Source organism: Otolemur garnettii, unplaced genomic scaffold (assembly GCF_000181295.1).
Source record: "Otolemur garnettii isolate 467f Iridium unplaced genomic scaffold, OtoGar3 scaffold00004, whole genome shotgun sequence".
Classification (NCBI taxonomy): domain Eukaryota; kingdom Metazoa; phylum Chordata; class Mammalia; order Primates; family Galagidae; genus Otolemur; species Otolemur garnettii.
The window spans coordinates 20,804,592-20,819,216 of NW_003852399.1; the positions used below are offsets into that span (position 1 = coordinate 20,804,592).

At 33.9% G+C, this 14,625-nt stretch overlaps 1 protein-coding gene across 3 annotated transcripts in view; it reads right to left on the minus strand.

Annotated features, from left to right (window-relative positions):
* OXR1 (oxidation resistance 1) overlaps window positions 1–14,625 on the minus strand; it is a 97,695-nt gene that overhangs the window by 31,869 nt on the left and 51,201 nt on the right. For 2 of the 3 annotated variants that reach the window (XM_003782415.1, XM_012810358.2), the window contains exon 9: window positions 13,529–13,691. In XM_003782415.1, coding sequence (XP_003782463.1) covers window positions 13,529–13,691 — 163 coding nt within the window. Of the gene's footprint in view, window positions 1–7,507; window positions 7,711–13,528; window positions 13,692–14,625 lie in introns of those variants that run through there. The other variant, XM_012810367.1, reaches the window with a different exon arrangement.

A 14,625-nucleotide genomic window follows, 5' to 3' on the forward strand; every position in this document is an offset into this window, starting at 1 on the left:
AGAAAATTATAGCCCAATATCACTAATGAATATTGATGCAAAAATATTCAACAAAATCCTAACAAACAGAATCCAGCAACACATCAAACAAATTACACACCATGACCAAGTGGGTTTTATCCCAGGATCTCAAGGCTGGTTCAGCATACGTAAATCTATAAATATAATTCATCAGATAAACAAATTAAAAAACAAAGACCATATAATTCTCTCAATTGATGCAGAAAAAGCTTTTGATAATATCCAACATCCCTTCATGATCAGAACACTTAAGAAAATTGGTATAGAAGGGACATTTTTTAAACTGATAGAGGCCATCTTCAGCAAACCCACAGCCAATATTGTATTCAATGGAGTTAAATTAAAATCATTTCCACTCAGATCAGGAACCAGGCAAGGTTGCCCATTGTCTCCGTTGCTCTTTAACATTGTTGAAAGTTTTAGCCATCGCAATTAGGGAAGAAAAGGCAATCAAGGGCATCCATATAGGGAAGGAAGAGATTAACTTTCACTTTTTTTTCAGATGATATGATTATATATCTGGAAAACACCAGGGATTTGACTACAAAACTCCTAGAAGTGATCAAGGAATACAGAAGTGTCTCAGGTTAACAAAATTAACACTCATAAATCGGTAGCCTTTATATACCAACAGCAGCCAAGCTGAAAAAACAGCCAAGAACTCTATTCACAGTAGTGCCAAAGAAGAAGAAATATGTGGGAGTTTACCTAACAAAGAATGTGAAAGATCTCTATAAAGAGAACTGTGAAACTCTAAGAAAAGAAATAGTGAAAATGTTAACAAATGGAAAAATATACCATGCTCCTGGCTGGGAAGAATCAACAGTGTTAAAATGTCCATACTACACAAAGCAATATATAATTTTAATGGAATCCCCATTAAAGCTCCACTGTCATAAAGATCTTGGAAAAAATAATATTTCATTTTATATGGAATCAGAAAAAAACCTTGAATAGCCAAGACATTACTCAGGAATAAAAATAAAGCAGGAGGAATCACGCTACCAGACCTCAGATTATACTATAAGTCAATAGTGATTAAAACAGCATGGTACTGGCACAAAAATAGAGAGGTAGATGTATGGAACAGAATAGAGAGCCAATAGATGAATCCAGCTACTTACCGTTACCTGATCTTTGACAAGCCAATTAAAAACATTGAGTGGGGAAAAGATTCCCTATTTAACAAATGGTGCTGGGTAAACTGGCTGGCAACCCATAGAAGATTGAAACTGGACCCACACCTTTTACCATTAACTAAGATAGACTCTTAGTGGATTAAAGATTTAAACTTAAGACATGAAACTATAAAAATACTAGAAGAAAGTGTAGGGAACACACTTGAAGAAATTGGCCTGGGCGAAAATTTTATGAGGAGAACTCAGGCAATTGAAGAAACATTAAAAATACACTATTGGGACCTGATCAAACTAAAAAGCTTCTGCACAGCCAAGAGCACAGTAAGTAAAGCAAGCAGAAAGCCCTCCGAATGGGAGAAGATATTTGCAGGTTATGTCTCTGACAAAAGTTTAATAACCAGAATCCATAGAGAACTCAAACGTATCAGCAAGAAAAGATCAAGTGATCCCATCTCAGGCTGGGTATGGGACTTGAAAATAAATTTCTCTAAAGAAGATAGGTGCACGGCCTACAGAGATATGAGAAAATGCTTACCATCCTTAATCACGAGAGAAATGCAAATCAAAACTACTTTGAGATATCACCTAACTCTATTATGATTAGCCCATATCGCAAAATCCCAAAATCACAGATGCTGGTGTAGATGTGGAGAAAAGGGAACACTTCTATACTGTTGGTGGGAATGCAAACTAGTACGTTCCTTTTGAAAAGATGTCTAGAGAACACTTAGAGAACTAAAAATAGACTGGCTGTTTGATCCCACAATTCCTTTATTAGGTATATACCCAGAAGACCAAAAATTGCATTACAACAAAGATATTTGTATCAGAATGTTTATTGTAGCCCAATTCATAATTGCTAGGTCATGGAAGAAGCCCAAGTGCCCATCGATCCACAAATGGATCAATAAATTGTGGTATATATACACTATGGAATACTATGCAGCCATAAAGAAAGATGGAAATTTTACCTCCTTCATGTTTATATGCATGGAGCTGGAAAATGTTCTTCTTCATAAAGTATCTCAAGAAGGGAAGAATAAGTATCCAATGTACACAGCCCTATTATGAAACTAATTTATAGCTTTCATATGAAAGCTAGCCTAAGAATATGGGGAGGGGGAGGGAAGTGGATGGGTGATTCGAGGGATCACCTCTATGGTTTCTTACAAGGGTACAAGTAAATTTTTCTAAAAGTAGATTATAAATGTCTTAACACAATAACTAAGAAAATGCCATGAAGGCTATGTCAACCAGTTTGATGAAAATATTTCAAATTTTATATGAAAACATCATACTGTACCCCATGATTGCATTAATGTACACAGCTATCATTTAATTAAGAAAAAAGTATATTTGTCGAGTGTTCCCAAAGTTGCATGAGAAAAAAATATAATCATTGTTTTTGCAAAAAAAAAAAAAAAAACAACCTGAAACTACTCAATACCATTCAATTAGAACATGCATATTAGTTTTTAGGAACAATAATATAAGCTGTGAATCTGACAAAAAGGTAAAGAACACAGATTTACATAATGTTGAATTCCTTAGTGTTCTGTATGATCTACAGAGCAAAAATTATTATTTAAAACTTAAAGAAATAAGAAAAATATCATGTATTTCTTTCATTAAATATTCAATATGATTTTAAATTACTACTTTTTTTCATTCAGAGCTTGTTTATTCTATGACTATTTTTATTCTTGACAGCAACAAACATTTCTAAAGCATATACTCATATCCTACCATTCCAAAAAAAAAAAAAAAAAAAACCACCCTAACAAAAACATGAAAAAACTAGAAACTCAGCTGGGAGATACAAATCCAAAAGGTGGTTTATCTTGAAGGTTAATGTCAATCTACGGGTGCTGTGACACTAAGACCAAACCATTTGTCACAAAGCTGAAGATTAAATGGTCCCATACATAGTACAGTTTGTTAGAAACAAATAATTCTCTCAGGAAGAAAGATGACTAATTCAGTTCCTCAAGATTCTCACAGATTAAGAATAAATAAATATGATGTCATACTGAAAGGTAACCTAATACACAGCTTACTGTAAGTAAGGTGAGGTGATTAAAAATTAACAAGAAGAATTGAGAAATAACCAAATAAAAAAGTCAGTAAGTTAAAAAGCAGATACAGGTGACTTACTGAAGTAGAAGACATAGCTGAAATTATCCATAACAAATTACTAAGAATAGGAAATAAAAATATAAAGGAAGTTAGGAGACTGAGAGAATAAGATATAATCTATTCCAATCAGGTGCCAGGCAAAAAAAAAAAAAAAAAAAAAGTTTGAAAAGGTTAAGAACTAACAACTGGAAATGGATAAATTTCTGGAAACACACCATCTCCCAAGCTTCCATCAGGAAGAAACAGAAATCTTGAACAGACCATTAACAAGCAGTGAGACTGAATCAACAACAACAACAAAAATTCTCCTGACAATGACAAAAATATATATATATAAAATTAAATAAAAGCCGGGCAGCGCCTATTGCTCAGTGAGTAGTGCACTGGCCCCATATACCGAGGGTGGCAGGTTCAAACCTGGCCCTGGCTAAACTGAAAAAAAAAAAAAATAATCAGGCATTGTGGCAGGTGCCTGTAGTCCCAGCTACTTGGGTGGCTGAGGCAAGAGAATCGCCTAAGTCCAAGAGCTGGAGGTTGCTATGAGCTGTGACGCCACAATACTCTACCGAGGAAAAAAATAAAAATAAAATAAAATAAAAGCCAAGGGTCAGATGAATTCACAGCTAAATTCTACCAGACCTATAAAGAAGTGGTACCAATCCTACTGAAACTGCTCCATAAAACTGAGGAAAAAAAAAATTCTACCTTAAATACATGAGTATATATCCTCTTTTCAATTAGATTGTGAGAGAAGAAGGTATTTTACTTACCATAAGACATAAATAAATAATAATTTCCTGTGAGTATCTGCTATAGGTGGGCAGCACAATATAGCGTAATGGCTTTGGTTTCTTGTTTTTTTTGCAGTTTTTGGCTGGGGCTGGGTTTGAACCCGCCACCTCTGGCATATGGGGCTGGCGCTCTACTCCTTTGATCCACAGGTGCCGCGCTGTGGCTTTGGTTTTACATCTCTGCCTCCTGGTTCTGATTTTTATTAGTTTTGTGAACTTAAAAACTTTATTTAATTTCTCCATTTCTGGTTTTTCAAATGGAAATAATGTTCATGCTTTAAGCATTTTATGAGGAGTAAAGAATGTGTACACATACTTACATGTAAAATAGATTCTGATACATTAAATGTATGAAATAAATAATCCCTTCCCCTTGTTGTAGTTGGAAGATTTTTGAGAGTGGGTATGGCAAAGAGTTTAAGGGCATGGGTTAAGCCCAGCTCTGACTCTTACTGATCATAGTATGATTGTATGTGCCTGTGTTTCTTTCTTTGTACAATGAAGATGGTACAGTAATACTTCAAAGGGTTGTGAGAATTAAATAAGCCAACATATGTTAAGTGTTTAGAACAATACTTGGTATGCACTGTCAGCAGTCATGGTTATTTTTATCATTAGTATAATTATTATCTGAAGCTGAGGTCAATGAAAAGATTTTTACAATTAAATTAGCTACTCTTAAAAGTCTACCTGTGAGCTAATTCTTGTACAGATGTGAATAATTCATCACAGAGCAAGCTCTTTTCTTGTGTTTTCCTTCATGTATGAAAGTGTAAATAAATACACACAAAAAACTCCTGTCACACATAAAGGCCTATATACCAAAAAAGGTAACAGAATTAGTGAACAATTGACAGAGATAATAAAACAATGTTGCTATTTAATGATTTATGATTTTAACCTGATAAAGCCTAAATTCTTACTATAAAATGGGTTTACAACTTTCCTGCAAATTACAACTTATTGACAGACGCTAAAATGATAGGATACACAAGTATATCAAATATATGTATAACTTCAAGTAAATGAATGAATGATAGCGATTAAAGGTTAAACTGTTCATCAGAATAAACTGTAAAACAGCTTTAACAAAAAAAAAGAAAGGCAAGTTAAGCATGCTTTATCAGTATGGTTCTCATTGAAGCAAACTGGCAAAATCTTAACTTCATTCCATACCCTTAGTTTGGAATGAAGAGTTTAAGGGCTTGGGTTAGAGCCAGAACGCTTAAGATTCAAAGCCCAGCTCTTCATTTGTACAATGAAGATGACAGAGTAATACTTCCAAGGGTTGTGAGGATTAAATAAGGCACATAGCAACCATACCATGATCAGTAAGAGTCAGAGCTGGGCTTTGAATCTACTTATTACTGGTTAGTTAACACCCTTGAGATTTTACTCATTAACAAAATGAAGATTATCTGCCTCTAGTTAACATACAGAGTTACTATAAGGTCAAATGTGGTACTATATACTGTGCATTTAGAAAATTCTAAAAATTCTAAAAAGCTGCAAAATACTAAGTACACAATAGTGAAATTTCCTACATGCTATGATATTGGTTATTCTCTTAGAAGACTCAGTTTTAAGGCCGAAGTCTCTTGGCAGACAAAATCTTACAGGGAATCTCCATCTACAATGCAGGTAAAAGAACTACAATCTTTTTCATCTCAAGATCTGAGCTATAGCTCCTAGGAATCCATGTTAAAGCAAGCAAAAGAGCCAGAAAAGTGGTACCTGAGCATTTCTACACATCAAGACACAACATGTACCATTTCAGAAAACTTTAAAAGGTATCCCGGTGAAGTAAAAAATGTACTAAGGCCAAGCTGTCCCTCTATACTCCATAATCACTAATAGTTCAGCGATCACTCCATCAATTTCCTCATCTTTAAAATGGGAGTAATTCTACTAAACATTTATGGCTATTGTGAACATTCAATGAAATAACATTAATATACATAGTACATATGTAAGCTGTATGTATGGGTAGAGCTGTTGACCAGTCAGAAGCATGCTTGCTAAGGCAAGGGACAAAATATGTGACAAAAATCAGTTTCCTGGGCAGCGCTTGTGACTCAGCGGGTAGGGCTCTGGCCCCATATTTTGAGGGTGGCAGGTTTGAACCTGGCCCCAGCCAAACTGCAATAAAAAAATAGCCGGACATTCTGGTGGGCGCCTGTATTCCCAACTACTAGGGAGGCTGAGGCAAGAGAATAGCCTAAGCCCAGAAGTTGGAGGTTGCTGTGAGCTGTGATGCCACCACACTCTATTGAGGGCAATAAAGTGAGACTGTCTCAAAAAAAAAAAAAAATCAGTTTCCTATGAGGAATCCTATATGAACAAGAATTGGTAAGAATAAAAAGTATGTGATACATATTATACTAATCAATAAAATCTGAAATAGCCACATTTTGCCTGTATTACTGTATTGAAGTCTTAGGAAACTAGTAAGTTTTATTCAAACTCCAAATTGAAAAAATACGAATAGCTTCATTGTTCCAGGTTAAAAAAAAAAAAAAAAACAACTGTATTAACTGACTTATTGGGTCAATCTAATCACAAATTCTAAAAATTTAATCATTTCAGGAACCTAAACTCTTTGTGCCAGTGTAACATTTATACAAAAACTTGAAATTATAAATAAAAATAACACTTATTAAAGCCATTTTAACATGCTTAACACTTAAGAATGATAAGCTGGGTGGGGGCATTTTCCAAAGTCATTCCTGGTTTTAAGTATATGTCTGTTCTTATTTAAATTGTTTGCAATTACAGACAAAATAAAATGAACATTCATAAAGCAAAATATAATCCTAAATTACCAGGGAAAGAGCAATTGGCAACATACTTCATAACAAATAATGTATACATATTTATACATAAAAAATAACCAAATTCTTAAAGTAATGTGGTTAACTAAAATTTTCCTTTACTACAGTATCTTTGAAAGTTTTGAATTAGGTAGCACTGCCTGAAACTTTTTGAATACTTTAAAAAAATCTTTTTCTCTCAAATTGCTAAAATATAAATAATATTATAAGAGAATATACGGTTTGATATCTAGTCAATAAAGATTAATTTCCTCTGTTCCCTATTTTTAAGCCAGGAAGAAATTCAGCTATTCTCCTACAAAGGTAAGGTTAAATAAAAACATTAAGGCAGCAATAAGGATTTGGTACATTTCTATTTGGGGTGGAACAGAAAAACCAAAACACTTACACAAAAGAAAATTACACTCCCTTAATTTCCTTTTGTGAAGATATTTAGATTAACTGAAATAAAGGCACTTTCTGAAATCATACAATTTTGTATTCTATAAATATTCTGTATGCTTAAACTTTCAGAAATGGTATAATTTTTTGCATGTTACCATAAAAAGACTAGCATACATAGAAATTGAAATAATTGACTAAGATTTACCAGAGTGTATTTATGATTAATTGGTTGATATCTTCTCCCTTTTTTCCCATACCAGAGACGAGACATTTCCCTTCCAGGACAAATTAAGTTACATCAAATCACATAAGAACTGCTTTCAAAAGCATTTTTCCTCTGTCAAAGATAAATTTCCAGCACCAGAGCCCTACTACAGTGACAAAACAGTTTGCTGGAGACAAAGATTTGATTGACAAGACAGAGAGCTAATCACTAAGTAGTATCCATTCTAAAGACAGTCGTGAGTGGAGGCTATAAAGCTAGGGAGGGAAGAGAGAATTTCCCATGCTTAAGTTTGGTTGCACTGTACCCAAATGTGCAAAGAAAGGGCTCAAAAGTTTAAAGACACAGAGCTTATATTTCCAAACACCAACCCTAAAAAATACATTAAAAGTAACTCAGTCATAAAGAAATAATTAGATTTCCAGAGTCTTTCCCCAATTTGCTTATACAGTCATAAAATTACATTATTTACATCTAAGAATCCTATAAAATTCTATCTTTTATGTGAACATTTTTAAAGCAATTAAGATATCCTTGAAAGACCCTTCAAACCTCAAATTTTATAAGATGACTATGTAAAAACCAAGACAAATTACTACAACAAATCCTACATAGATATCCAGAGTGACCTGAAAATCACTTTGCCTGCTGTATCACCTGTTTTTAAAGTGCATTTTCCAACATTTAAATTCTGGAAAAGGTACTCTGCCTTTCACTATGCCTAAGTATAGTTCACTAACCAGTGGTAGACTCAGTACATACACAGCCTAGGAAGTGAACGTTCAAAGATTAAACATAAACTACAAATACATATATGAACTATATGTAGATATAAACTAAAATTATCTAGAGCTCAATTTTAATCACAATATCAACACTGTAATGATACATCTGAAAATTTCTTCCATTTTGAGGTAAACCTACCCCTTCCACTGCACCTGTATGTACACACTGCTGCCTCTTCACTCACACACACACTTCCTAAACCCAATACTGCACCCCACCCTCACCGCCCCCCTTCCTCCTCCACATTCCAGCATGTGCACACACAGGACACAGCAGCACACTCTTCCTCCCCCATGTACCAACCATCCCCCTCCTTATTCCTCCAATTCAGCCCCACCACACTTATCCTAAAATCTCCCTCCTGCCGTCCCCCACCAGCACATCTCAGGGGGTCACACCCACGATCTCATCAGGGGGTCTCTCAACACAACCATAGACAATACTGTATAATTTGGGGGTAATACTCAGAGCACCATTTAGAAAACCTGTCATAATTTCCAGGCAGATTTTCTAAAATGAAAAATACCATGTGTGTTCCGAATGTTTTTCATTTTAAAATGACTGGTGTTAGAAGAATTTGCTTTGGTTTACCCCTGGTTCTCACCCTCGATAAACTATTGACAAAAAGACATTTCATTTGATTTTTGGTTTCTGAGACAATTTGTTGTTTTTTAGTTGACATTACTCACATTTTCTCAGTCAGCTAATCAAATCTTAGGTTATTTAAGTGTAAACTGTAACGGTGTTCACTGCTTATTACATAAACCTCTGTACAATTATTCCAAATATTTTATAATCTGTTTTCTGACTCACACAGTTTTTAAAATCATTTATTACAGTTTCCTGAGTTTAATCTCTAATGTTCTCTATTTTAATTATACAAATTTAAATATTTAAGCTAATCTTAGCATAACATTAGGCCATATAATTTATCATATTATACCATTGCTGGATTTGGTTTTTCACTACTATATGGTGATTGTCTTCTGGAGTCATCTCTGTTTTCACAGCCATGATTAATCAGTAGTATCCTCACTACACATGATCTATTAACTGACTTCTTGTTGAATACTGGCAGAAATCATAAAAGAAGCTCCTTCTCAGTTGCAAGGTAAGGGTATTAAATCTCAAGTAGCAGAAGAACTCATAATTCATATTTCTTTTGAGTGTTACACCAAAAACACAAATTTGGAGGGAGAAAGTTTCTTTAATCATTTTGTGACTTGATTTTCTAAAAACATGGCTTCTCATCCATCGCTGCCATGTGGATGCAGTTAATTCAGACAGAGCTCCACAGAGACATTACAGAGAGTAAAATTAATGTTTTACACGTCTTGAGTAATATAGATAGCATTCTCAAATCCTTTCTCCCAACACATAGGATTTATTATTAGTCCTGACCACTTTATATTTAGCTAAATTTTCTCTTTCTTAGTAAACACAGGTTTGTGCTGGTCTCCCCTCTCTCTGGAATTCACTGCACAAACCTCTTTCCTCCTTGCTTTATTCATCACTTCTAATTCTTAAAGTCCAGGGTTTTCTAATTATCTTCAATAGGACTAGTTTCAATTTGCATATTTTGGAATTAAAATTATTTTAAATATTATACTATAGAATTTTTTTGCTATCTCAAATGTATATTTTAATAATTTGTGGCATTTATGAATGCTTTGACACATTTTAGGTTAATGGTAAGAATAATATAAAATCTGAAAAGAACACATAAATTTATATAGCTGGAAAATTAAAGGGAAGACAACAAATATTTTCATGTTATTACAATATATAGAGAATTTCCGTTGTTGTTATTGATGTGTACTGACAGGAAGAATAAAGACAAGTGAATCATATTTGCAAAGATATGCTTTCTCAAACTTGCTGTAACAAAAATCTTTGCAACAGAGCTTTCCTAAAACTAAAAGTATTGCCTTTTGAAGTAATAAATTTCCTATCACTGAATAAGTTAAAGCACAACAAAGAATAGTGTAAATGTAAAATAAGAAAGAGGGTGGATTGTTAGTTAATTCCAATTTCCAAAGTCTATGGTTTTAGGATAAAATATTTACTGCAACTAACATAAGGACTTTTTCCAATCTTAAAAGAAGAAACCAATAAATATTTATTGAGAATGAACAAAATGCCTGCACTATTCTTAGCTTCAAAAATATAGTAGTGCATGAAATTGACAAATCTCTGCCTCCTGGCCATCAATGTATACATGTCTGGCTAACAATATTATTTCTTCTTGAATAACAGTGGGGGATAATAAAGATCTAACTATCACTGAAGCAGAATAAATTAGTACAGCAGTTAAACTTAATCAAGGACACTGATGTCCAAATTGGTAACCATTAAGTTCATACTAAATTCTAGGTCATCTGTTCTCTACCTCTAGGTAAAACCAAATTTTTTTTTTTAAATGTCACTTTACATTTTAAAGTACTCCTGTTTTTGTAAGGGATTTAGCCAAATTCCTTTGTAAAAAATATTATTTTAACATTTAAAATTACTCTTTCACTTAGACAAGTATTCATTAGTTTAACAAATATTTTTTAGGTATTTAATGTCCATCAGGCACTAGACCCACACTGTACAGGAATGATTTACAATAACATACATTTTCTAATAGCCACATTTGAAAAAGTGAAATTAATTTTAATAAGAGTTTATTTAACCTAACATATTCAAAATATTATCATTTCAACACTGATATAAAAATATTAATAATAAAATGTTTACATTCTTTTGCTTTCAATTCTAACTTATTAAAATCTAATGTGTACTTTTTATTACAGCAATCTCTATTTGGACCAGCCACATTTGTCTGTTTGATAGAGCCTCACTCACTCTATTGCCCCAGGCTAGAATACCCTGGTGTCAGCCTTGCTCAGAACAACCTCAAACTCCTGAGTTCAAGGGATCCTGCCTCAGCCTCCTACGTTGCTGAAACTACGAAGTACCTGCCACAGTGCCCAACTAATTCTTCTATTTTTAGTAGAGACAGGGTCTCACTCTGGCTTAGGCTGGTTTCAAACTCTGGAGCTTGAGGGATCCTTGGCTTCCCAGAGCATTAGGATTATAGGCATGAGCCATGTGCTGGCCATGTTTGAAATGCTGAATTATTATATGTGGCTAGTGGCTACTGGATTTATAGGAAGCACATCATTATTATTATTATTATTATTATTATTATTATTTTTAGTTGCAGTTTTTGGCCAGGGTTGGGTTTGAACCCGCCACGTCCCACATACGGGGCCAGCGCCCTACTCTTTTGAGCCATAGGCGCTGCCCAGAAACACATTATTTTGTACTACAATACATCTCAATTCAGACAGCAAGTTTTCATAGGAAATAACCTGGCCTTATTTAGACTTAGATTAAGATCATATTTAGAGTTCACAAAACTTATAGTTGAAAAAGTAGATCATATATTTAAAGTTGTTCTAAACATTTATTAATAGAAGTTATCCAAGTCATGTAACTGTATCAAGTTATTATTTTTTAATTTAAATTCATTAAAACTAAAAATTCATTTCCTAGAAGCATTAGCTACATTTCAAGTATTTGATACTCACATATGGTTAGCAGCTACCATTATTAGTGCAGAACTGTTTCTAGATAATGTAGCAAAAAATTTTGAAAATTAAATTTTTTTCCATTTTCTTTTTAATTAAACCTCTTCCAGTTGAAGGACAAGTATGGAGACATCTGTTTTTCTGTTAGAAATTATAACCTACAGAATGTTCCACAGAAACTTAGGCAATTCCTTTGAATCAAAATAGTCATCTCCTATTTCTAAAATTAAGTGCCTCAACCCCAATGGAGAGAAAGCTCTCAATTCTCTTTCTTGAGTGAAAATAACATAACCCTCATTGCCACCCAAGCTAGAAACTTCATGTTTACCTAGTTGTCACTAAATCCTGCTTAGTTACTTTTTTTCCTCTAACTTTATTCTCTTCTACTCTGCCTTCAACTGCTGTTGCCTTAGTACATGTCTGTGTCTTTGACCATCTAAATGTTCAGTAAAGCTAATCTTAAAAATACAGCTTAGGGTTGTTTTGTTTTGTTTACGAACCTTATAACCACCACCACCCAGACTGAAATGGAGAACATTTTCAGTACTGTATATTCCTGCTGCCCCTCAGCCACTCCCTTAACCCCTAGAAACTGCTAGCCTGATGGATTTCTAATTAATTTTACCCTTTTGAACTGCATGTCAATGAAATTACACAGTGTATGCTCTTCTATCTGGCTTCTTTTAGTCAGAATATTATTTGTGAGATTCATCCAAGTTGTTACATATATTAGTAGATCTTTTCTACTATATTATTTGAAATTTTATAAATATTCCAAAACGTATCCATTTATTCTCCTGCTGGTGGGCACTTCCAGTTTGGGGCTATTATGAATATAGCTGGTATAAAGATTAATAACATTGGTTGAAATGAAAAGAACCTGAAATAATACTAGATATATGTTACTTCTTTCCCTCCACTACTTTGGAGTTACAGTAGAAAGTGATGGTGTATGAACTACACAGAATAAAATTAGACACATTCAAAGTGCGCTTTAAACACAAGACATGCCATGTATACTTTCAATCTTATACATGTCAAGTGCAGGCACAATAAATTCATATCACATTAACGACCACAAACATTAACACCAAATGAATAACAAAATTTGATTACATTTATTATCACATTTTAGCATCTGCTCTATTATTTTCTAATGCATCAAGAAGAGGTTATTACTGCTAAATACAAGTCAAGATAATGCTTATGTCTAGAGGTTAGAAAGGAGTGCTAATTTGCAAGGATGGGGTGAATTATCCTTCAACATAGGAGATAAAATTAAATCAGATCTAAAATCAATGGTTTATAAAAATTGATATAATAGTAATTAATATCATTTCCTTCTTTGATAAGTTACTTTTTTCTAAACTAAATATTCTAAAATATACTCAATAAAAGTCATTTTATTTTATTGCTAATGGGTTGCTTTTCCAGTAGTGTAAAGCAAAAAAAGAATGCCAAATATTATATTAAACTAAAGTTACCACTCCGCCTTATTCAATACCCACATATACATATGGACAGTGAACCTAAACCTTTAAAAAATTTTTTCTTTTGTGCCACTTGCATTTTAAACTACCACAAAGCTATAGATGCATAAGAAACGGAAAAAGATGAATGAAATTCACACTTTTGTTCTTACCTCCCATTCTCTGGCTGCTGCTTGATCACTAGAATCCTCATTTGTTTCAGACTCCTCAATCTTTTTTACTATTATAAATCCAGGCTCTCTGGTACATTCACCAGTATCTTCTGCATATATTTCTGGACTCCACTGAATGAAGAAGGCATACAAGTGATCTGTCCTGTTAGAAGAAGTGACTATTAGTAGACCTAGAATTCTGTGCTGTCAAAATTACAAAATTATACTTGTAAAATATCTTGATAAAATTTAAAGACTTAAAATATACACAAAATATACAATGCTTTATATAAAAGATAACGCCCACTATCAGGAAGCCATTAACTTAAAATTTATTTGGCATGTTTTGTCAAGTTGGTTTTAAAACATTATTAAGATTTTCCTTGGCATGATTTTGACTTGTTCAGCTCTATAAATAGTAATGTTTTTCTTTTCTAAAGACACTAATGATAGAAAAGGAAATTAGACAATTTTGACCTCATTGGCTCAATAATCTAATAATCTAAAATACAAGTAAACAATTTACTAATTCCCTATTTTGAAACCTGAACATTATACAGAATTTTTCTAAGTTAATTGAAATTTAATGTCTTTTTTTTTGAGACAGAGTCTTAATTTGTTGCCCTTAGTTAGAGTGTCATGCTGTCATAGCTCACAGCAACCTGAAACTCTTGGACTCAAGCTATTCTTTTGCCTCAGCCTCCCAAGTAGCTGGAGGCTACAGGTACCTGCCACCACACCCACTATTTTTAGAGACAAGGTCTCACTCTCGCTCAGGCTAGTCTCGAACCCATGAGCTCAGGTAATCCACCCACCTGGGCCTCCCAGTGCACCTGGCTCTGTCCTTAACTTTTAAATGATACCAGGAATGCCAGATGGGACCTGGATGGTGTTCACAGATAAATGATCTATAAATCTCTGTTTCCATGAGTGCTTGTAGCTCAAGCGGCTAGGACGCCAGCCACATACACCAGAATTGGAGGCTTGAATCCAGCCTGGGTCTGCCAAACAACAATGACAACAACAAAAATAGCCGGGCATTGTGGCGGGCGCCTGTAGTTCCAGCTACTTGGGAGGCTGAGGCAAGAGAATCGCTT